This window comes from Bos indicus x Bos taurus, chromosome 7 (genome assembly GCF_003369695.1).
Source record: "Bos indicus x Bos taurus breed Angus x Brahman F1 hybrid chromosome 7, Bos_hybrid_MaternalHap_v2.0, whole genome shotgun sequence".
Taxonomy (NCBI): domain Eukaryota; kingdom Metazoa; phylum Chordata; class Mammalia; order Artiodactyla; family Bovidae; genus Bos; species Bos indicus x Bos taurus.
The window spans coordinates 60653347-60678681 of record NC_040082.1 but is presented as its reverse complement, the minus strand read 5'-3'; the positions used below and the strand labels follow the sequence as shown (position 1 = coordinate 60678681).

Sequence of the window (25335 nt, the reverse complement as noted above, 5' to 3'; positions counted from 1 at the left end):
AGTATGTTCTGGCTCTCTTCTCCATCTCAGGACTGGTGTACCTTGAATTCTTTAAGTGATCTTCCAAGTGATCTTCTTTTCCTTCACTCCTTTTTTTTTTTTTTTTGGTGGGAGTGCCATGCCAATGAGCTTGTGGAATTTTAGTTCCCTGTCAGGAATTGAACCCAAATGGCAGTGAAAATGTAGAGTTGTTACCACTGGATCGCCAGGGAATTCCCTCCCTCACTCTTAAATCAAGGGTTTTCATATCATTTTACCCCAGCCTTTATAGTTTACTATTGCTCTTTCCTGGGCTCTTTCCCTGCCTCCCCAAATTTATTTATTTTTATTTGGCTGCTACAGGTCTCAATTACAGCACACAGGATCTTTAGTTGTAGTATGTGGGATCTAGTTCCCTGACCAGGGATCAAACCCAGGCCCCCTGCATTAGGAGCTTGGAGTCTCAGCCATCTGGACCACCAGGGAAGTCCCCTTTCCTGGGCTCTTCTTGTGGCTTTGTGATCCGTATCTCTGGCCAGGTTTATTATATGTTAGGTTGACTTTGATTTCCTTCTTTGGCTTAGGGATTCTTCTTTGTACTCTATGGCCTTCCACCCTCCATCATCTGATGCCTGCTTTTATACACATCCCTCATTTCCAAGTTAGACTACTCAGCCCTCAAATACACCTTTTTATTGTATATGCAGCCTGTTACATGGTCCTAAGACCATAAGCATTAAGCATTACAAAGCCTGACTCTGTCATTTACTATTAGGTGACTTGGTTAAGTTAATTAACTTGTCTAAACTTGAGTTGTCTCTTCTGTAGAAGGGCTAATAGCACCTACTTTTCGGTGGTGGATAGGATTAAATAAAATATGCGTAGTGTCATGGAGTGGGCATTTAATAAATGTTAGATATTGGTATGTTGCTGTTTCTTTTGCTTGAGGTACTAACTCCCTTAATTCTACTGCCCCAAATTCTTCCTGTCCTTTGATGGTAGATTCTATTTCAGATTACTGTGTCTTCCATAAAACTGTTGCTGGCATTTCACTTATATCCCAACCTCGTCATTAGTGCTTCCTTTTTTGGCCCTATGCTATTTTATGCCTTTCTTAAAGCTTGTATGTTAAAAATGACAGTGTGGAGATTCCTTAAAAAACTGGAAATAGAACTGCCTTATGACCCAGCAATCCCACTGCTGGGCATACACACTGAGGAAACCAGAAGGGAAAGAGACACGTGTACCCCAGTGTTCATCGCAGCACTGTTTATAATAGCCAGGACATGGAAGCAACCTAGATGTCCATCAGCAGATGAATGGATAAGAAAGCTGTGGTACATATACACAATGGAGTATTACTCAGCCATTAAAAAGAATACATTTGAATCAGTTCTAATGAGGTGGATGAAACTGGAGCCTATTATACAGAGTGAAGTAAGCCAGAAGGAAAAACACCAATACAGTATACTAACGCATATATATGGAATTTAGAAAGATGGTAACGATAACCCTGTATACGAGACAGCAAAAGAGACACTGATGTATAGAACAGTCTTATGGACTCTGTGGGAGAGGGAGAGGGTGGGAAGATTTGGGAGAATGGCATTGAAACATGTGAAATGTCATGTATGAAACGAGATGCCAGTCCAGGTTCAATGCACGATGCTGGATGCTTGGGGCTGGTGCACTGGGACGACCCAGAGGGATGGTATGGGGAGGGAGGAGGGAGGAGGGTTCAGGATGGGGAACACATGAGAAACAAAGGAATAAAAAATTTAAAAAAAATAAATAAATAAAATAAAATATTTAAAAAAAATTACTAAAAAAAAATAAAAATGACACATAATTTCTGTATGATCACTTTTGATTTATAAACTATTTGAAAGTAAGTCTTGCTCAGCTTCATATATCCCTGGCAGTGGATTTGTTTTAGTGTGTAATAAGCTCTCAATAAATAGATGGAACTCTATTGCTTAGTATTAAGGCAAATATCTTTTTTGCAAGACTTTAGAGACAACTTCGTACATGAGTAAATAGCTTTTCCTAATGTACTCCCATAGCATCTTGTCCACAGGGCTATTTTAATTCTGGTTGCATTGTAATATTCCCTGATTTGTGGGCCCTTTGAGTACAGATGCCTTGTCTTAATCAGCTTTAATTGTTTGCTTGTCTGTCTTCTCCCTCCATAGAGCTCAAGGAGGACATGGGCTGTTTCTTGAGCACTGTATCACTGGCACCTAATATAGTATTTGAGGTGCTCAAATATTTGTTGAATAAATAAATAAATAAATGATTGAGCACTCATTTTAAGTACCGTAAAATAACATTTTTGTTAAACATCCACGTAATTGTCATGTGTCTGTATCTTAGATCCAGGAAAACTTAACTATCAAATTCTTCATTGTGAGTTATTTCTTACAATACACATAGACATACACAGAACTTGTCTTTACTCTTAATACTGTATGGTTCTTCTTAGCCTAATTAATATATGAATCTGAGGGTGAATTTGTTTCTGCCCTCCAAGAATCTGTTTCCCCAGTCCTGTGGAAGTTCTGTAATCAAATCCAGTGGCCTCCAAAGTCAAATTCCCTGGTAGTTCTCAGCTCCTTTGCCGATCCCTAGGTTGGGAAATCTGTTGTGGGTTCTAGAACTTTCTTAACAGTATGAGAATTTCTTTGGTATAATTGTTCTGCAGTTTGTGGGTCATATGCTCAGCAGCTCAATGGTGGGGCTAGTGGTAACTTCCTCCAAGAGGGCTTATGCCACACGCTTTGTGATCCAAGTCTGCTGCAGCCAGAGCCCTTGTCCCTGCAGCAGGCCACTGCTGATCCGAACCCTCAAAGGCAGGTCTGGCTCAGTCAGTCTCTGAGGGGTCTCTGGGTTCTGGTGTGCACAAAATTTTGTTTGAGCTCTCTGAGCATCTCTGGCGGGTATGGGGTTTGATTCTAAACAGGATTTCGCCCCTCTTGCGAAAGGGGGTTCTCCTTTGCCCTTGCACGTGGGTTATTTTTTTTGGTGGGATCCAACATTCTCCGGTCGATGGTTTTTCAGCAGTGAGTTGCAATTTGGGAGTTCTCCCAGGAGAAGATGAGTGCATGTCCTTCTATTACACCATCTTGTTAGTAAGACTTGCTTACTTACCATGTTGTTATAAGACTGAGCCAGACTTGCTGGGAGTGTACAGGAGTCTCCGGTGGAGGCATGGGTCTGCAGTGTCCTGCTGCAGGGTCAGGGGCAGTGAATACAACAGTTCATGCTTTGAAGGAGGTTTCCATTGCCTTCATTAGCCCTACCTAGTTTGGCCTCAGGCCAAATAACTGGGAGGGAACACAGCCCCACTCATCAACAGAAAATTGGATTAAAGATTTACCAAGCATGGCCCCACCCATTAGAACATGAGTCAGTTTCCCCTAGTCAGTCTCTCTCATCAGGAAGCTTCATAAACCTATCCATCAGAGGGCAGACAGAATGAAAACCACAGTCACACCAAACTAACCAAACTGATCACATGGACCACAGCCTTGTCCAACTCAGTGAAACTATGAGCCGTGCCATGTAGAGATACCCAAGACAGATGGGTCAGAGCGGAGAATTCTGACAAAACGTGATCCACTGGAGAAGGGAATGGCAAACCGCTTCAGTATTCTTGCCTTGAGAACCCCATGAACAGTATGACAAGACAAAAAGAGAGGACACTGAAAGATGAACTCCCCAGGTCGGTAGGCGCCCAATATGCTAGTGTAGAAGAGTGGAGAAATAACTCCAGAAAGAATGACGAGACTTACCAAAAACAGGAAAAAGCGAAAACAATATCCAGTTGTGGATGTGACTGGTGATGGAAGTCAAGTCTGATGCTATAAAGAACAATATTGCATAGGAACCTGGAATGTTAGGTTCGTGAATCAAGGTAAATTGGAAGTGATCAAACAGGAGATGGCAAGAGTGAACGTAGACATTTTAGGAATCAGTGAACTGAAATGGACGGGAATGGGCATATTTAATTCAGATGACTGTGGTCAAAAATCCCTTAGAAGAAATGGAGTACCCTCATAGAAAACATGAGTCTGAAATGCAGTGCTTGGGTTCAAAATCTCAAAAACGACAGCATGATCTCTGTTTGTTTCCAAGGCAAACCATTCAGTGTCACGGTAATCCAAGTCTACGCCTCAACTGCAAATGTTGAAGAAGCTGAAGTTGAAAGGTTCTATGAAGACCTACAAGACCTTCTAGAACTAACACCAAAAAATGATGTCCTTTTCATCATAGGGGACTGGAATGCAAAAGTAGGAAGTCAAGAGATACCTGGAGGAACAGGCAGGTTGGTCTTGGAGTGAAAAATGAAGCGGGGCAAAGGTTAACAACATTTTGCCAAGAAAATGTACTGGTCATAGCAAACACCCTCTTCCAACAACACAAGAGAAGAATCTATACATGGTTATCACCAGATGGTCAAAACCAAAATCAAATTAATTATATTCTTTGCAGCCACAGATGGAGAAGCACTATAGAGTCAGCAAAAACAAGACCGGAGGCTGACTAGGCTCAGATCATGAGCTCTTTATTTGCAAAATTCAGACTTAAACTGAAGAAAGTAGGTAAAACCACTAGACCGTTCAGGTATGACCTAAATCAAATCCCTTATGATTATACAGCAGAAGTGAGAAATAGATTCAAGGGATTAGCTTTGATAGAGTGCCTGAAGAACTATGGATGGAGATTTGTGACATTGTATAGGAGGCAGGGATCAGGACCATCTCCAAGAAGAAGAAATGCAAAAATGCAAATTGGTTGTCTGAGGAGGCCCCACAAATAGCTGAGAAAAGAAGAGAAGCTAAAGGCAAAAAGGAAAAGGAAAGATACACCCATCTGAATGGAGAGTTCCAAAGAATAGCAAGGAAAGATAAGAAAGCCTTCCTCAGTGATCAGTGCAGAGAAATAGAGGAAAACAATAGAATGGGAAAGACTAGAGATCTGTTCAAGAAAATTAGATACACTTCATGCAAAAATGGGCCCAGTAAAGGACAGTAATGGTATGGACCTAACAGAAGCAGAAGAAATTAAGAAGAGGTGGCAAGAATACACAGAAGAAATATACAAAAAAAGATCTTAATGAGCTGGATAACCACAGTGGTGAGATCACTCACCTAGAGCCAGACATCCTGGAATGGGAAGTCAGGTGGGCCTTAGGAAGCATCATTGCCAACAAAGCTAGCAGAGGTGATGGAATTCCAGTTGAGCTATTTCAGATTCTGAAAGATGATGCTGTGAAAGTGCTACACTAATACGCCAACAAATTTGGAAAACTCAGCAGTGGCGACAGGACTGGAAAAGTTCAGTTTTCATTCCAGTCCCAAAGAAAGGCAATGCCAAAGAATGATCAAACTACCACACAATAGCCCTCATCTCACCACGCTAGCAAAGCAGTGCTCAAAATTCTCCAAGCCAGGCTTCAACAGTACATGAACCAAGAACTTCCAGATGATCAAGCTGGATTTAGAAAATGCAGAGGAACCAGAGATCAAATTGCCAACATCCGTTGGATCATTGAAAAAGCAATAGAGTTCCAGAGAAACATCTACTCTGCTTTATTGACTACATCAAAACCTTTGACTGTGTGAATCGTGGAAAATTCTTCAAGAGATGGGAATACCAGTCTATGGGCATACCACCCTGAACATGCCCGATCTTGTCTGATCTCGGAAGCTAGGCAGGGTCGGGCCTGGTTAGTACTTGGATGGGAGATCGGAATACCGGACCACCTTACCTGCCTCCTGAGAAATCTGTATGCAGGTCAAGAAGCAACAGTTAGAACCAAACATGGAACAACAGACTGGTTCCAAATTGGGAAAGGAGTACATCAAGGCTGTATCTTGTTACCTTGTTTATTTAACTTATATGCAGAGTACATCATGTGAAATGCCGGGCTGGATGAAGCACAAGCTGGAATTCAGATTGCTGGGAGAAATAATCAATAACCTCGGATGACACCACCCTAATGGCAGAAAGTGAAGAGGAACTAAAGAGCCTCTTGATGAAAGTGAAAGAGGAGAGTGAAAAAGCTGGCTTAAAACTCAGCATTCAAAAAATGAAGATCATGACATCCGGTCCCATCACTTCATGGCAAATAGATGGGAAACAATGGAAACAGAGACTTATTTTCTTGGGCTCCAAAGTCACCACAGATGGTGACTGCAGCCATGAAATTAAAAGACGCTTGCTCCTTGGAAGAAAAGCTATGACCATCCTAGACAGCTTATTAAAAAGCAGAGACATATACTTTGCAGACAAAGGTCCATCTAATCAAAGCTATAGTTTTTCCAGTAGTCATGCATGGATTTGAGAGTTGGACCATAAAGAAAGCTGAGTGCCTAAGAATTGATTCTTTTGAATTGTGGTCTTGGAGAAGACCCTTGTGAGTCCCTAGGACAGCAAGGAGATCAAACCAGTCCATCCTAAAGGGAATCAGTCCTGAACATACATCGGAAGGACTGTTGCTGAAGCTTGAAGCTCCAATACTTTGGCCACCTGATTTGAAGAACTGATTGATTGGAAAAGACCCTGGTGCTGGAAACAATTGAAGGCAGGAGGAGAAGGGGACGAAAGAGGATCAGATGGTTGGATGGCATCACCAACTTGATGGACATGAGTTTGTGCAACCTCTGGGAGTTAGTGATGGACAGGGAAGCCTGGCGTACTGCAGTCAATGAGGTCGCAGAGTCAGACATGACTGAGCGACTGAACTGAGGGTGAATTTAACTCCCCCGCTAAGGCTCATATTCTACAACTAAAATTTTGATAGTTAAGAGAAGTTTTGTAGGTCTCTTCAGAATTAGCGTGGCTTCATGAGAATGTGCTTTTTTTTTTTTTTTTACATTTGTGGAAGAGATAAGAGAGTGAATAGCCTTTAGGCTTTAATCTGAGGTTGAGGGAGGGAGTAATTGCTTTTTCAGGAATCCAAAGATAGTCACCATAGAGAGGAACAGACCCTGGCACTCCTGCTACTTCCAACTATAAGAAAAGAGAAAACGATAAGCACCTTCAATGATTATTATTAGAAACACATAACAAAAAAGTATAAGTTACTTTACAAGTTTCTAGGAAATGTTAGAACTTCTTGGCATTGTTGAAGGTGGGATTGTATGAATTGGATATTCCTCATAACTGTAGTAAAATGTATATATTTTTAGGTTAATTTTTAAAGTTATGAATATGATGTCTGTTATAGAAAATGTTTTTGTAAATACAGAATGATGTAGAATTAGATTGTATCTTATATAATTGTTATTTGTGTTTTTACTCCAATCTTTTTCCTTTTTTTTAAAGCACAGATTACATACATTTATCATTTCATCTTTTTTCTGTTTAAGATTTCATAAACTTTAACATTTTTCATATATATTTTAATATTTGCATAAAAGTCAATTGTAGGCTTTACCTTAATTTACTTAACTAGATGCTTGCTTGGGCATTTGAACTGTTGGAAGTGTTTTGCTATGAGGAAAATGAATGAATCCGTGACAAGCTCTTGTCTTTTCACATACCAGTGAGTTTCTGTTTGAGCTCTATGCATTAGATAGTTGAAATGCTTAATGAAGTGTGGTGGTCCTTCATAATGGTTGCTATGTTTCTGTATCTTTCTTTGGATGTGCGGGTAGATTGTGTTAGATCCATTTTTTTCCTCCCATTCAAATCTTGAATTTTTTTCTCGATTAGGATACATATAATGGTCCTTTTTGGAAAGGAGTATTATTACTAGATCAATGGAAACAAGTATTTTTTTTCTTATTGGGAAAAAGTATTTTTAAGGCTTTTGATATGTAGTGCTAAATCACTTTGCAGATACTGTGCTTTTACCAGGAATATATGTGGTTGCTTGTCTTAGTGACAGCTAGAAGACAAATGTAAGAGGAAAATAGCAGAAATAAAAATCCTTAAATTCTGTGTATGAATATACAAAGTTTGAATTACCGTTTTTTAAAATGTAGACCGGTTATTTGGTTCATTCCTGCTAAATTTATTTTCCATTCTGTAAAACAGGTGATTTGATGAAGAGTGCTGCAGGAGAGTTTGCAGATGATCCCTGCTCTTCCGTGAAGCGTGGCAACATGGTTCGGGCAGCTCGGGCTTTGCTCTCTGCTGTTACCCGGCTGCTTATTTTGGCTGACATGGCAGATGTCTACAAATTACTTGTTCAGCTGAAACTTGTAAGTACAGGCTGATGTCTGTACTTTGTTCTATCACAGCAAGGCTGCTGCTGGCCATACTTAGTTCAACATTCCTTAGGATTTAGTTTGGTTATGAACTTGGTTTACCTAAGTGGACCAGGAATGTTTTTAATTTCCACTTGCTCCTCTATTCCACGTGGACATCATACTGGCTGTGCTGTGGGCCTATGGTGTCTTTGCAGAAAAGGTATTGTTTTTGACTTCTTCCCTTTTTGTGGTAGTGATTAAGCATTTCTTTGTACCAGCAGAGTTCCAGAGTTGAGAAATCAAGATATGGTAAATTATATCCTTTTACATGAAAGTCAAAATAATACGGTCTTTTCTTACCTCCCGTAAAATTCCCATGTGGTACCTGCCCAAATGTAAATTTAAGAGGAAGTTTGGATTACTATCTGAGTAGCTGTTGAAAGGAATAAAAAGTTCTAGATCTTCTTTATGTACAGACTAGCATTGTTGAGAATTTTACTTTTGTGGGGGTGTGTTTTATAGGTAGAAGATGGTATCTTGAAACTGAGGAATGCTGGCACTGAACAGGACTTGGGAATACAGTATAAAGCCCTGAAACCTGAAGTGGATAAACTGAACATTATGGCAGCCAAAAGACAACAGGTACGGTCATGATTTGGGGATATATTTAAGTTGTTTATATTATTACCTATTGGGGAAAATCCATTTAACCTAAGTCTTCAAAAGGTGCCAATATCTCCCTCTTCTAATATAGTTCCATTAAGACATTTAGTTTATGATGTGTCCTTCAGTATTGTTACTAAAGGTAGAATTAGGTTGTATCCATATTATGCTCCTATTTTGATTCCTGTGAAAATTTTACTTTAGGTACCTTAGCAGTTTGTGATAGCATTCTGAGAAGTGAAACACCGTTCTTCTCTGTGTTCAAGGATGAACTTGAGTTGATGGTGAAATTTAATTCAGACTTCTAAAAAATCCAGTCAAAAACATATTGGAATTCTATATCAGAAAGTACCTTGCCCTCCATATTTTGTAACTTTTAAGTATTTCTTGTCATTTGTTATTACTAGATTTTATAGTATTAGGAATTTATGTTGTGTGACATGTGGATCAGTGTTCTTATTTTTCCAGCTTTTGCTCACCCTTCGGTGTTTTGCTCTTGGGATGCTTGAAGTTTTCCTGTGCCCTTTCTATTGGATGCTGTGTGTTAGATGTGTGTTCTCTAGAGGGGATGCATGTGTCACCATCTGGCTCTAATAACTTGCATAGCCCTGATTAAGCTTGTGCTATTCTTATTTTTTAAAAGTCCTGAAAAGATGAATTCTTATTATTGTTAGCTGATACCTATATTGGTTAGGATAATTTTGCACTGCAGTTTACAGAAAACCTAGTTCCTAAATTGCATGACCATTGGGGGGTTTATTTTCTCACTGATTAGAAGCCCCAGGATAGGTTAAGTGACTTCAGGATTGTTAAATTTAAAGGTTTTGCGAGTATCATCAAGGTTTCCATATCTTTACATTTTCCAGCACTGCCATCTTCAGTGTGCCTCACTGAAGAAGCTGTAGGCATGGCATTTGCACAGTCAGTATGTCCAGTGAGGAAAGAAAAGGTTGTTTCTTCCATATGTCTCTCTTAATAAGCAAATGATCTAGAAGCCTTTAACAGATTTGCCCTAAATAATGGATTGTATAATGTGCCCATTCCTTACTGATCATTGGAAAGAGGAAAGCAGTTAACTATATCTGACTCAGGGTAAAGAAGATCTCCTTTCTGCTGTGACAGGGTAAACGTTCCTGAGTACAGGAACATTCAACAAGAGCGCTCTAACAGGCATGAGGAACATGGGGTCAGTACTGTAAATGTCCAGTATATTACAGCTTCAGCTTTGGAGACTTAGACTTTGGTTACATTAACATTAGAATAAAAATTGAGAAGATTGAATTAAATAATGTATGCAAAGTATTTAATATAGCACCAGATTCTTAGTAGGCCCTCAGCAGTGGGCAGTTGGTGAATAGTAGTTACTGCTCATATTTCAAGCTATAAGATGTGATCAGACTGAATCTGCACATACGGGATCCTGATTTTATGTTCCCAGTACTTAGTATTATATATGATAATATAGCTAGATTTGTTGTATTGCCTGAGTAATTTAGTTAATGTAGGCTCAGTGCACTTTTATCATTTGTCCTTGAATTAGCTTATGTCTCTATCACATAAATCACAATAATTTTTTTCTTTTTGCTGGACCTGTTTAATCCTAAGAAGAACTTGTTGTATGATGGTATGGTTATTCTATAAATATGGCAAGCTGCCAAAATTACGTTCACAATTGATTTTACTGGATGTTCTTGATATAAGTTCTCTTTTGAATATGTGAAATAAATGTTATATTTAGAAAATAAAGTTTGATGAATAGTCCTGCTCTCTTAAAACCTAGTCTGATCTTGATTTATGAAGACTTACTATTATTTGAGGAAAGTGAGAACATTTAGATTGACACTATTGCAGCATATTCAAAAGCAGAGACATTACTTTGCCAACAAAGGTCTGTGTAGTCAAGGCTGTGGTTTTTCCTGTGGTCATGTATGGATGTGAGAGTTGGACTGTGAAGAAGGCTGAGCGCCGAAGAATTGATGGTTTTGAACTGTGGTGTTGGAGAAGACTCTTGAGAGTCCCTTGGACTGCAAGGAGATCCAACCAGTCCATTCTGAAGGAGATCGGCCCTGGGATTTCTTTGGAAGGAATGATGCTAAAGCTGAAACTCCAGTACTTTGGCCACCTCACGTGAAGAGTTGACTCATTGGAAAAGACTCTGATGCTGGAAGGGATTGGGGGCAAGAGGAGAAGGGGACGACAGAGGATGAGATGGCTGGATGGCATCACTGACTCGATGAATGTGAGTCTGAGTGAACTCCGGGAGTTGGTGATGGACAGGGAGGCCTGGCGTGCTGCGATTCATGGGGTCGCAAAGAGTCAGACACGACTGAGCGACTGATCTGATCTGATTGCGTATCTTTCAAAATGGTGGAATAAGTAAATTGATGATGTTTTTGAGATAAACACAGTAATAGTCCAGAATTTTGTATGCTACTGGAGAAACGTACTGGAGAGTAAAGTTACCTGAGTTTTAATTCTGTGTGCTTTGAGTCCATGAAGAGTTCCTTAATTATAATCCCCTGATGTATTAAAAAACAAAAAAAACAAAACACTTCCCAAGTAAGATGTCATAAAAATCTTGAAGTTACTCATTAATGTGCCAGAAGATCTTCTATAAGCTCCTCCATATCTGTTTTCTGCCCTTGATCACCCTACTGTCTGCCCGAGGAACCTAACCTATCTACAGGACTGCATCCAGGGGCTTCTTTCCCCTCTGGCTTCTGGTTGGGTTGGCTAGTGGGAGCACCATTAGGAGATCAGAGGGCAGTAAACTGGGGTTTATCCCTACCTCTTGGTTGTCCTTGGTGGCTAAATGTCATAGCCTCTTCTGGATTATGTTCTCCCTCTGCCTCATTCCCTGGTTTCTGGTAACTCCTGTCTCATTTTGTCTCTTTGGGCCCAAGTGCCCTAATAGCCTGTGGTTTTTCTGTACTTTACCCCTATAATTTTGAAGCATAGTCTCTATAAACATTTTTGAATTACCTAGTTTGATCTTATCATCTGTTTTCTGCTGGTATCTTGAGTGATAGATTCTAAAGTTTGTCTTGGGTTTGTAGTATTTCATGGTCACTTACAGTTTTCCTTGGGCCTGATTCTTTAACCTTTATCCTCCTACAGTAGTATTTGTTGAATAGGCTGGCTATGGGTGCCTGTGTGCCCACGATCATAATACAGCCTTTTATAGGACCTGGGGCTTGGTGTGTATTTCTTGAAACTAATGGAAAAGGTCAGTTTGCATTCCAATCCCAAAGAAAGGCAATGCCAAAGAATGCTCAAACTACCGCACAATTGCACTCACTTCACACGCTAGTAAAGGAATGCTCAAAATTCTCCAAGCCAGGCTTCAGCAGTACGTGAACCATGAACTTCCAGATGTTCAAGCTGGTTTTAGAAAAGGCAGAGGAACCAGAGATCAAATTGCCAACATCTGCTGGATCATGGAAAAAGCAAGAGAGTTCCAGAAAAACATCTATTTCTGCTTTATTGACTATGCCAAAGCCTTTGACTGTGTGGATCACAATAAACTGTGGAAAATTCTGAAAGAGATGGGAATACCAGACCACCTGACCTGCCTCTTGAGAAATCTGTATGCAGGTCAGGAAGCAACTGTCAGAACTGGACATGGTTCTGGTTCCAAATAGGAAAAGGAGTATGTCAAGGCTGTATATTGTCACCCTGCTTATTTAACTTGTATGCAGAGTACATCATGAGAAACGCTGGGCTGGAAGAAGCACAAGCTGGAATCAAGATTGCCGGGAGAAATATCAATAACCTCAGATACGCAGATGACACCATCCTTATGGCAGAAAGTGAAGAGGAACTCAAAAGCCTCTTGATGAAAGTGAAAGTGGAGAGAGAAAAAGTTGGCTTAGAGCTCAACATTCAGAAAACGAAGATCATGGCATCCGGTTCCATCACTTCATGGGAAATAGATAGGAAAACAGTGGAAACAGTGTCAGACTTTATTTTTCTGGGCTCCAAAATCACTGCAGATGGTGATTGCAGCCGTGAAATTAAAAGACGCTTACTCCTTGGAAGGAAAGTTATGACCAACCTAGATAACATATTGAAAAGCAGGGACATTACTTTGCCAACAAAGGTCCATCTAGTCAAGGCAATGGTTTTTCCTGTGGTCATGTATGGATGTGAGAGTTGGACTGTGAAGAAGGCTGAGTGCCGAAGAATTGATGGTTTTGAACTGTGGTGTTGGAGAAGACTCTTGAGAGTCCCTTGGACTGCAAGGAGATTTAAACCAGTCCATCCTGAAGGAGATCAGTCCTGGGTGTTCATTGGAAGGACTGATGCTGAAGCTGAAACTCCAATACGTTGGCCACCTCATGTGAAGAGTTGACTCATTGGAAAAGACTCTGATGCTGGGAGGGATTGGGGGCAGGAGGAGATGGGGATGACAGAGGATGAGATGGCTGGATGGCATCACCAACTTGATGGACATGAGTTTGGGTAAACTCCAGGAGTTGGTGATGGACAGGGAGGCCTGGCGTGCTGCGATTCATGGGGTCGCCAAGAGTCGGACACGACTGAGTGACTGAACTGAACTAAATACTTTTCTTGGGAATTAAATAGCAATTCTGTTTATCTTAATGTGCCAGCCTGGTGAAATCTTCACTCTCCCTTTTAGGTAGTTTCCACTGGCCTCCTTTAGTTACTGGTCACAGTTTTTCACACTTTGTGTTTCCTGTAGAATAGAATAGAATTCCTCTATTGCTGTATGCTTAGTGTCCTAGACTGTTTTCACCTTTGACCTTTCCTTCTCTCCCCAGGTGTGGTATGTAATAGTTCACCTCCTCATCAAGCCTTTTATCTTTATTGGCAACCCTAGTCCAGAAAAGGGATTTCCTGACAAGCAGTATTTGGATATGATGTGCATACTTGGCTGCTTTAGCTCCCCTGTACCATTTAAGCAACAGCCACCCAGTGAGGAAATGCTGAACCTTATAAGGTGTACAGGAGCTCTGGAATTTACCAGTTTGTCTTTAAGGGTTTTTTGGAACATGGTGTAGGGCTGAGGATGTTGTTGAAAATAATAGTGAATAACTTTCAAAAGGTGTTCACTATGCACTAAACACTGTTATAAGCATTTTGTAAGTACAAATTTGTTTAATCCTCACAAAAGTAGTATAAAGTAGATCATATAATTGATCAGATATTAATTTTATAGATGGAGGAACTGTAGTGTAGAGAGGTTAATTAATTTGGCATGGACATTCATCTAGAAGTGGTAGAGCCAGTTTTGAACCTAGGCTGTATGGCTCCAGAAGACAGGCACATTGTTTAATCTGCTGCTGTAATCCCTAGTGCCTAGAACACTGCCTAGATACATAGTGTTCAATAAATACTTGTTTAACAAATGATTGAAAAACCCCATTTTGCTGTACTGCAGATCCATCTGCAAAGGGATTCTGTGTGTGGCCGTAATCTGTTACTTTCTTGGGTTAGAATATTACTTGCTGAGTAGAAGATTTTGAATTTCCATTAGACTGGCTGCAGACTCTTTGACTGTCAAGGTGAAATAGATGGTAAGGGTAAGGATCTGCCATAGCACTGACGCTGGTTTTTCTGAGGAGGACTACTTCTGCCTTACATTGTAAGCTGTGCCTCCCCGGTATGCTAAAGATGGACTGCTTTGATGTTTACATTCCACCCACCCAGGTACAGGAGCTTGTTGAGATGGGTTTGTTAAAAACATAGTGCTTCTTACCTAGTCTGTCAACTCTGATTTTCGTGATTATTTTTCTGAAAGCGTGAACAAATTGGTAATGGATAATATTGCCACTGTCTGTTTTATGTGTAAATCATGTGGACTGGATGAGTTTGACCATGGACCATTTTTTAAGTGTAGTAATTTGAATCCAAGAGAAGACATCTGATCAAAAGTAACTATGGCTGCAATTTTATATTGTTAAGAGGTACATGAGAGGAAATTGTCATTTGAATTTCCAGATCTTGGTTAGAAAGTGTTCTGGATTGCTTAGAATTTAGCTTCTGTTTCTTGGTTACTTGTGTGATGGTTAGTTCAAATTATGTTGGAAGGAGTCATTTCCACTTTGTTTTGTTTGTTTCTGAGTTTGTTTGGTCACACTGGGGAATTATGAAGCCTGAAGTAGACCAAGGAATTCTAAATTTTGTATGTAATCTATTACATTGCTTAATACTTTATTTCCCCCCATTAATCTGGATTAATTACGAGACCCGTGTATCTTATTTTTGGCTGCATTGGATTTTAATTGCAGCATGTGGGATCTAGTTCTCTGACCAGGGATCAGACCTGAATTGGGATCATGGAGTCTCAGCCACTGGGCCACCAGGGAAGTCCTAGCACTGTATATTTTGAAAAGAATTCTTATGATTGATCATTTTTCTTATTATAATAAATAGTGCTGCCTTGTGATAGTGTCTGTTTTCCTATCTTTACTTAAAATCTAGTTCTTTATGCTATGGCAGAAGCACTTCTAAAAAGAGAGAAGATAGAACACTTTAGCAGTTAGGACAAATGATGGTAGCTGTCATTTTCATCATAGATTCAAATGCATCCTCCTTACTTGTAAAAAGAAGTCTGTCAAAGATACATTGTCGTGAGGGCAAGATCTTTAGACAATGCCACACAGCACGTGTGCACCAGCGGCTTTCATATAATGGTGAGCCCTAGCCCTTTGTCGTAGTTTGAGTCTTAAAATGATCATCCTCTAAGTCCATGGTGTCCTTTTTGAGTATTGAACCTCATGTAGTCTTTGGGAAGGTAGGAGTTTATCATACCAGGCCGGGAAGTGGCTCTAGAAAAATTATGTGTTGAACAGGAATTGTGGTACCTATTGTAGCTTTGGGTGACTACAAGTGTCTTTGCTTAACCTTTGCAACAGACTATGCTGATTTAGGCTGTGGATACTTAGGAAGTATCCACAAAGTTGATTGCAAAGTGTTTTTATGAAATAGAGGATATTATAAAGGCAAATGCCTTCTTAGAAAGCGTAAAAGTCCCTGAGGTTGTAGTGAGGGAAGACATTAAGGAAATGCCACACAGAACATGTGCACCAGCTGTTTAAGCATAATGGTGAGCCTCAACCCCCTGTCATAGCTTGAGTCTTGAAATGATCACTGATAATCAAAATCCAAGGGGTCCTGTTTCTAAATATTTAGCCTAATGTACTGTGCTACAGGGCATTTGAAGTGCTATGAGCTATTACTTGGCAAATTCAAATTCCAAATGAGAAAAGAATTCTAGCAGGAAAAGTAAGCTGTCATATTGTACAAAGTTTCAATAAAGATGCAAACCTAAAACATAGATGAAGTTTCAGAAAAAAGCCAGTGTGGTGTCTCTAATGCTTAATTAGGAACTCATTTAGAAAGATGACCCATAAACAGTTAAGTCAGACTTTAAATTGAGTAATTGACTTTGGCCTTTCTAAGTCAGTTTTCTCTTACTGTTTGCACGTGTTGTAGTTACTTTAAAAACATTTAAATTATACTCTAGGACTCAGTTGATGACATTAATGTTTAAATTCTAGGGTCACACATAAAATAGAGTTGAAACAGTTGGTGGTCAGTTATGGTTATCACTTACATTTTTCTTCTGTGGTAGCAAATCCACATTTACTGAAGACTTAGTTTTCTCTGAGTAATTGCAGTAACATAGGAATACCAGAAGTACTCCCTTCCCATCTTGTTTATTGTTGGTGTCACTTAGCATATTCACCCAGATTTACCAAGCAAATGCTGGTAGTTGAAACCATGTTAGGAACCTCAAATCATTTTAACTGTGGATTATAATTATGGGATAGAGGAAATTGAGAAAGGACAGTTCACCTAAGATTGCATGTCTATAGAGTATTATAGTGAAATATTAATACAAACCTTTTGGGTTAAAGTCATGGAGCCCATGGACTTCAGCTTTATGCCCTAATAATCTGGGTCCTACGGTGGTCTTTGGGATGAGAAAGGGGAAACGAGATGTTCTGTACTTGGAAGAACAGGCTTCCACATCCTCACCTGGCTGGTTTGAGTAGTTTGTGGTTTTGAGATATCTGTGGTATCTCATCCCAATTTTGACAAAACTCTCTCAATGAACTTCTATAACTTAATAAAAAAGAAGTCCTCATAATAAATTTTGCTCTGTTTAAATGTCTCTTTATCTTTTGTATTTTAGTTGAAATAGGTATATCCATCTTAATAAGGTTGTAATCAAGATGTTAGTTTTCATGGTTTTGTTTTTTATTAGTGCTCTTCTAGATGCCTTACATGCGTTGTTCCATTTAATCCTCAAGGCATTTGTAAGAGAGCAAAATATTGCTCCTATTTTACAGAAGGAGAAAGTGAGTATGGAGAGTTTAAATAGGATCATAATAGTAAAAACTAGAGCTGGGGATTCAAATTCAGGTCTTTGTGTTTCGGGAAAGTTTGAACTCTCAGCTACTAAGCCATACTGTGTCCTTTGTGATTAACTTTCAAGCCAAACTGTTAATGAAAATAACATCTAATTAGCAGAAATTCTAACTTTTTAGAATTCACTGACAAATTTTTATGAGTAGAACCCATATTCTTGTTTTACTTTTGTAGGAACTGAAAGATGTGGGCCATCGTGATCAGATGGCTGCAGCCAGAGGAATCCTGCAGAAAAACGTTCCAATCCTCTATACTGCATCCCAGGCATGCCTACAGCACCCTGACGTTGCAGCCTACAAGGCCAACAGAGACCTGATATACAAGCAGCTGCAACAGGCAGTCACAGGAATTTCTAATGCAGCCCAGGCCACTGCATCAGATGATGCCTCTCAGCACCCGGGTGCAGGAGGAGGAGAACTGGCATATGCCCTCAACAACTTTGATGTAAGTTATACTTGGAAGGAGACTTCAGGCTTTTGATGATCCCTCAAAATTAACAGATTTGTGGGGAAATGTGATTAAGGTTTCTCATGATAGCTCAGTTTCGACTTAGATTCGCAGTGTAAGTTGAAAGAAATTTTATGAACCATCATTCAACTTGATCTTGGCCTAAAGCATTTATCTTTTCTTCCCCCTCCCCTCCTGTCGCTTTTCACCGTCCCTTCTCTTTTCTTTTTTAGTTTTAGTTAAACTTCTGAATTTTTTTAATGTTGTGTTTCCTAAGAGGTTATTCTTGAGATATGAATTCAATTCATTTCAACCAAGATTTTAACCTTCTGGGAGATGTGAACCTATGGAAAATACAGAGGCAAAGTGCACTTAGGCTGTGTGCTCCAGGTACTCACAGTCTAGTGAGACTTATAGACACATCATAAACGACTACAGCAAAAGTGCTGTCATCTTAATCTTATTTGCCTAGACACACTTCTCAATAACTAAATTGTAATAAAGACAAGATTTAATCAAGTAGGAGCAAATTTAGGATTAAAATACTTTGTTAGCATAAGGCCATATAATCACTTTTTATAAATGATGTCCCAGATATGTTCTGTGTATATATTCTGTGCACACACTATCCTATGTGTCAACTCTAATCGTAATTTTGGGGGATGTATTTTATGGTTTTAAATTTCTACCCACAATGCCTCATGGCTTCCAGTAGATGGCAGCAGTTCAAGATTTCTTTAAGGTTTTTTTTTGTTTGTTTTGAACCCAGCTGTTAATTTTTTTTAAAAAATTAGCATTAAGAGAAAATTACCTTCCAGGTGACAAGCATCCTTTCATAAGTAGGAATGCTTTGAAGTATAGAATAAATATAGTAGAGTGCATTTTAACAGTTGTTGATATTTTTTTCCTTTGTCTCACCTCGGTACTTTGGCTTGGGTAAAGACAGTGTTACGCCAAAAGTCTATGATATTAGAACTGAATTTTTACCCTGGAGCCTTAAACATTAAATGAACTTACAGCAAATTCTTAAGATATATCTTACAATTAACTGGCACTGTTGTTTTTCCCTTTCAAATTTGACAGTATTAGCTACTGGCCTCATTCAAGGCAATAAGGGTTACATTTTGCCCTAAGTTGAGTAGTATCTATTAGAGGTCACTTAACCTCTTCAGGGTACAATGAAACTTCATTCATAAAATGAGGGGGTTGGACTAAATGTTTATAGGTCTGTTGAAGTTCTGTGACTGTTAAAATCCTGTGACCATTCCTTCCTCCTTCCTATTGGTCATTGTGAAGAAGGCATTGTGTATTCAGTTTTGACCAGAGAAATAACTGCAGTAACTTAGTCTGGTAAGAAAAATGATCAGCTATAATGTAGGTTAATAATAAACTGAAGGAATCATATGTTCAGTTTTAAAATAGATGATTTTTTGGAAAAGAAAGAAGAAATGTATACTTATTGGAAAAGGGCAGGCTTTTTTTACAGGGGAAAAAAACTTGGCATTTAAATTGAAATCAATAAGAACATAGTCCCTATAAAGAAAAATAAAGGCAAAATATTTGTACAGACATTTACTGGTGTGAGGATGAATTATATCAAGTGGAAAGTCTATGGAAGGCCAGTAGATCCTGTCTTGCGACTGTTGATGTTAGACCTTGTACCTATAGCTTACTTGTGACCAGACTTTATTCATCAGTGGTAAATCTCAATTTGAGTGGAGTCGGGGGAGTAAAGGGGAGACAGAGGAAGGATTTATTCTTTTGGGGGTAATTGTATCTTAGAGAGTGGCTTTTTTGGGACAGATTACTGTCATCTCTTACAGAATTACCTGAAGGTCTTTGAGGTAATAAAGTCTCTTAATTTGGAATTAGCAGAATAAATTTGAGACTGAATCATTTATAAACTTTGAAATGTATAAGGTGAGGACAGTTGAAACTGATTATAAATGACTTTTCTGAAACCTTGAAGACAAAAGTCAGTGTTTTTATTTTTTGTGTGTGATGAAACAGTTCTGTTACTATCATGTGACAGTTTTACACTCTGTACATAGAAAAAGAATGCTGATGTTTATTTTTCTTGTAATTCTCATTTGGTAACTTACTAGACCTTTAGATATTCATATTAAGTTGCATGAACATAATTTTTATGCTGACATATTTCTGTTTGCATTTGAGATATCATACCTTATTCAGACCCCTTCAGCTTGAAAGTATTGCTTCCAGTGCCTTTTTTAAGAAGTAATCCACCATTAGCCAACTTGTGTGGAATGCCCCTCATCTGTATAATGTATAAAGTTAACAAGTATAACTTTGTTTCAGGCATTGAAATTTTTTGTGTTATATGTTGGTGTTTCTAAACAGCATTTTCCTCACCTTCTTGAATACTGGAGGAAATAGAGATGACACTAATAGTCACTAACGCTTCCTTTGCAGAAACAAATCATTGTGGACCCCTTGAGCTTCAGCGAGGAGCGCTTTAGGCCTTCCCTGGAGGAGCGCTTGGAAAGCATCATTAGTGGGGCTGCCCTGATGGCTGATTCGTCCTGCACACGTGATGACCGGCGTGAGAGAATCGTGGCAGAGTGTAATGCTGTCCGCCAGGCCTTGCAGGACCTACTCTCGGAGTACATGGGCAATGTGAGTAAGAGGAATTTTCTCTGACAGGTGTTGGTTCTGAGGTGTTTTTCAAAACTTTCTTTGAAGTAACAAGAGTTTTCTGTAGTAAGTGTTGGGTCTGAGGTATTTTAACTGTAAGTGTCAAATGTGTTTTTAGCTTATTGATTTTTGGGTGGAGTAAAATTTTTAAAGGAATGGATAGATAGCTTACTGTGTGTCCCCTTTCTCCACAACTTTTTAGTGTGAAAAATTATAAGCTTATAGAAATCATACAGTAAACCCTTATCTAGATTCACCAATTAACAGATAAATATGTTTGTGTGTATAAATATATGTTGTGTGTGTGTGTATGTGTGTATATACACCCCTTTTTTCTATGCAACATTTGAAAGTAACTTGCAGAAATTGTATTTCTTCACCTTTGTCTACATATTTCAGCATGTGTCTACATGGATAGTAACCTTCAACACCCCTGAAATTCTTTTACCACATCTAGGTGACCATATAATTTTGAGCAAAAGGGAATATTGAAAATATTTATAACAGATGAAGTTTCTTGAATGAACTGTATACAATGTGATAAGACTAGGTTTTTGCCAAGTAGAGCAAAGTAGGACATGACTGAGCAACTGAACTGAACTGTTGTGTTAGGTGAAGTGAGTAGTGTTTTTGAACTTTAAGATTTGTGTTTAAAAACTAATACTGTGAAATTTAACACTTTTTTTTTTTTGCTGTGGAAAATACTGTACTTGTTTTCTCTATCAGTAATGTCTTTTTTACTTCCTTAATACTTTTCCATTTCAATTATTTAATGCTGGTTTAGGGTTACTATAGTTTAGATCTTGTACCCAATATTTTACTGTGGCAAAGAAGGAATAAATTAAATAAAAATTATAGAGAATCATTTTAAAGGGAAGAAGGACAATGCAAATTATTTCTAACTAGTGATTTTTGTCTACTTAATAGTTTTCAGGAGAAGATCTTTGGTACTTTCTCGTATGTTCATTTGCCATACATCTTGTTTGTTCATTTATATTCTTACATAAGTGAACATATAATGGTGGGTCATGATGGAATTCCTGGGGTGAAAATGAATGTTTATCTTGTTTCTACCATATTGCGAAATTAGTCAAGCATATTGAATTTTTTTAAGCCATTGCCATGTTTTGATCGTACGCAGTCTACCTCAGAAAAATGAGATTAGAGGCTTAGTTAAATCAGATGGAAAAAGCAGTTGATAAGTCAACAGTGAAAATGTGGGACACATTTAAAAACCCATACGTAAGCCTGGAAATCAGAAAATGTAAAAAATGAATAATTTGAAGACTAACTCACGATACTGGAGTCTTAAAGAGGGAAACAAAGGCCTTAAGGCATGTATGTGAATCAGTTCCCTGCTATCATGTGCAGTGCTGAAGTGATGTGAAAGTGTCTAATAGTTATGATTGGGAAGCCACTTTAAAAACAGCCTTTGTAGGGGAGAGTATGTGATAAATCTGTTCTCGTTGCTCCATACCAGAGCTTCCTAACCAGTCTAAAAAAATATTCCTTCAGTCCTAGGTTTGGTCAGGTCTCGGGCTAGTCACCTCTGGTTGTGAATCACCTCTTGGATTCTTTTAAATAGTACTTTCTATTTTGTGCCATGGATATAAGTAAAAGTGGGAGATATTCATTTATGCTGAAGATGTGGGGATCATAACAGTCATCTTACATAACATCTTACTATGTAAGTGAAAGCTAGAACAGTGATTGATGTTGGGCAGAATTTAAAGGATTATGATGGGGTTTTTGAAGGGAATTATGTCAAGAATCAGAAATACATTTTAGAAAAAAATTTTCTGAGCATGTTTCTCCTGAAGATAAAAATATTTTAATAGTTCGCTTGAATTGACTCACATAACAGTGATCAGGCTGTGTCCTGTCCAGAACTATTGGAGTGAGGATAAAGTGGGAGGGCAGTGAAGCACATTTGAAGAAACCTTAGGGTAAAAGGATCTGCAAGAAGCAGAATCAACTGGGGATAGGGTTTACTTATTCATGAAGCATTCGAAAACCTCCAGTGACAGTCAGAACTTACCTGGCAGTATCTTCTTGTCACTCAGTTTATACTGTGTGTCATCTGCAGAGTAGTGTGCTTGGCACTGTGTAAGAGGAGGAATGAGGCTCTGGTCCTTCCCTTCAGAAATGTACAGCACCTCTACAGTACATTTTTTGTGAGTGCCATCATAGGTTTTACTAAAATACCATGGGAATTGGAAGGAGGGTGAGTTTATTTCTAGCTGGGAAACCTGAGGCAATTTATCAAGTATTTATTTTATAGTCTTTGCATTGAGCTTTATCTTGATTTTTAAAAAATGGCTCACTTTCAGTTTTGATTATTTCTTTTGAAAAATATTAGATGAGTAATTATGGTATATGGAGAATTGGGACAGTTTGGATTAATTAAAACTGGTTTAGTACATAAAACTTGCTGATGGAGTGGTAAAAATCCAGAAAGGCTCATGTATTTTTATTTTTTCCTCTTGAATTCTCCCAGTCATGTCATAATTTTTATAGATACATACTTCAAAAATTTTGTTGTAATTTCTTGAGCCTGCCTTCTTCATCCTGTGTTGCCACTTAACAAGTTACACTGGTGTTTCCTCTGAGGCAATGATTCTTTTTAATAAAGTTTTATTTTCAAAATGTACACTTGATAAGATAGGGCAGTGGTTCTTAACCTTGGATGGAAATTAGAATCCTTGGGCAATTTTTAGAAATCCTGACGTCTAGATTGTACCCAAATTAAGTCAAAATTACCAGATTCAGTTCCAGGCATCAGTATTTTTAAAAGTTCCCCAAGAGATGCCAATGTACAGGTAAGGTGGAGAAACTGCTAAGATGGTTTATTACATTTGTCCTTTTTTGTCTCCATTGCCATTGTCTTATTCCAGGCTCTATTCACTTTCTCCATTTCCAGTTTGTTCTACCTGCTCAGGTCAGTCTGAGCTTATGCGTTCAGTAGGACATTGTTTATTATGTTTTTGAAATTCCCTTCCTACTTGATTAAATCTAACCTGCTCTTCGTTCAAGGCTGACATTCTGTCCCCACCCTCCCAACCATCCCCCGCCACCCCCATCTCTTTGCTGAAGGCCATTTCACACTACACCATTCTATATTATTTCTTGCTACTTGAAGCAAGTAGCACTCAATTGTTCCTTGAATTGTTGCTTAATTGTATTTCCTTTATCTGTGCAATTTCTGCAGCTGGGTTTTAAAGTTTTTGAAAGATGGGCCTATTTTTAAAATATTCTTTCAGGGTCCAGTGTAATGCTAGAAGAGATACTCAGTAGGTGCTTGCTTCATAAGAACTCATGCTGACTTGGGAAAAATGGATAAAGTGAACAGTTTGGGATATTCTTGGTGCTAGGGATACATTAGTGAAAAAAATAAAGATTCTTGTTCTTATTGGTCACATTCTAGAGCGTTATGGAGGAGGAGGCCATGGGTGGTTTACCCCTGCTTCTGGTAGATTTTTCAGTTTTTCAGTATACAGATGACATTTTTGAAAAAAATTAGATACTCTGAAATAAGCTGTGAGGGTAAATGATTATAAGGTGAGGGCCCAACTCTCTTTTAAAGGCTCCGAGGGCCAGAAGGTCAGCAGCCTTAATGCTGCTTCTTGCATTGTAAGTTTGGAGAGTTAAGAGATGATGTTAGATCTGTTGCTGACTTATTCTGAAGCTTTAAGAAACATTGATGTTAAAAATAATTCATTTGACCCCTGCTTACTTAACATTATGGAAATACTTCAGATGCCTGACAGTAGAGGGTTTTTGACTGTTCAGTGGATGTCTGTAGTTTCACAAATGACTTCCCGGGTTTCCTTGATATGAAATGTGGTTATTGTGGTTAAGTTTAATTTGTTCTTGCTTTATCAACCTAAGGTTATTCTGCCTGTGAGGATTCTAGGGAAAGAAAAACGGCCTGGATGGGTTTAAAAGTGAATGGATTGAAATTGAAATGTAATTGAATTTGAAAAAAGTTATTGCCACTTTGTTTATTTTTTCTAATTGAAAGTCACACATGTGCATTAAATGATTGAACCACCATGGCTACTAACATTTAGGTATATGTATTTCCAGTTTGTCCATTTTCTTGTATGCATTGTTTTCTAAATTTTAAAATAATGTTTTAACCCTCTTAATATTCTCTACATAGTCATAAGATATTCATAGAATGTTCAAACTGTTAAGTTAATGGGACATCAGCATGGATGGACCTGGAGGATATTATGCTGAGTGAAATAAGCCAGACACAAAGGACAAATCCTCTATGATCCCACTTCCATGCGGTTCCTAAGAGTTGTTAAATTCATAGAGACAGAAAGGAGAGTGGGAGTGCCAGGCACTGGGGGAGATGGGAATGTTGAGTTACTGTTTAATGGGAACAGAGTTTCCGTTTGGGAAAATGAAAAGTTCTGGAAATGGATGTGGTGATGGCTACACAGTAATATAAATGTTCTTCAGACTTGTGATCTATATGCTTAAAATTGACTAAGATGGTAAATGTTATGTTATGCAATTAACATAATAAAAATAATAATGAACAAAATGAAAAAACAATTAACCTGAATGTTAATTGTTAAATGTTAACAATTTTAAATTTAACAGTGTTAAATGTTAAACCAGGGTTTAACCTGGTTAACAGGTTAAAACCGTTTACTAGTTCAACATGTTCAAATTTGTTTCTTAAATGTGTAGTTGACTTTGGAGCCCAATTCTGTGTTATAATATTCTCTGAAGATATTTCAGTGCCAGTGAAACACCTCCTTCTGAAGAGCTCTGTACTTGGTACAGCTGAATTCTTTATTTCACACTCTTCCTTCTGCTAAGGGATATGCTGATCTTTAATGTGGTTCTTTCTTCCTTTGTTAGGCCATGCGCTTTGAGTTTTTCCCAATAGTAGAATTTATTAGGACCAAATGTTTCTATTACCATACTCACATTCCCCTCAATAAACAAGTGAATAACCCTTCCCCCGCACCCAAAACCC

At 38.5% G+C, this 25335-nt stretch overlaps 1 protein-coding gene across 4 annotated transcripts in view; it reads left to right on the top strand.

Annotated features, from left to right (window-relative positions):
- The window catches only part of CTNNA1 (catenin alpha 1), a 342350-nt gene that overhangs the window by 213380 nt on the left and 103635 nt on the right, over window positions 1-25335 (top strand). For all 4 annotated transcript variants that reach the window (XM_027546354.1, XM_027546353.1, XM_027546355.1 and 1 more), the window contains 4 exons: window positions 8023-8189; window positions 8700-8819; window positions 17412-17681; window positions 20118-20321. In XM_027546354.1, coding sequence (XP_027402155.1) covers window positions 8023-8189; window positions 8700-8819; window positions 17412-17681; window positions 20118-20321 — 761 coding nt within the window. The remainder of the gene's footprint in view (window positions 1-8022; window positions 8190-8699; window positions 8820-17411; window positions 17682-20117; window positions 20322-25335) is intronic.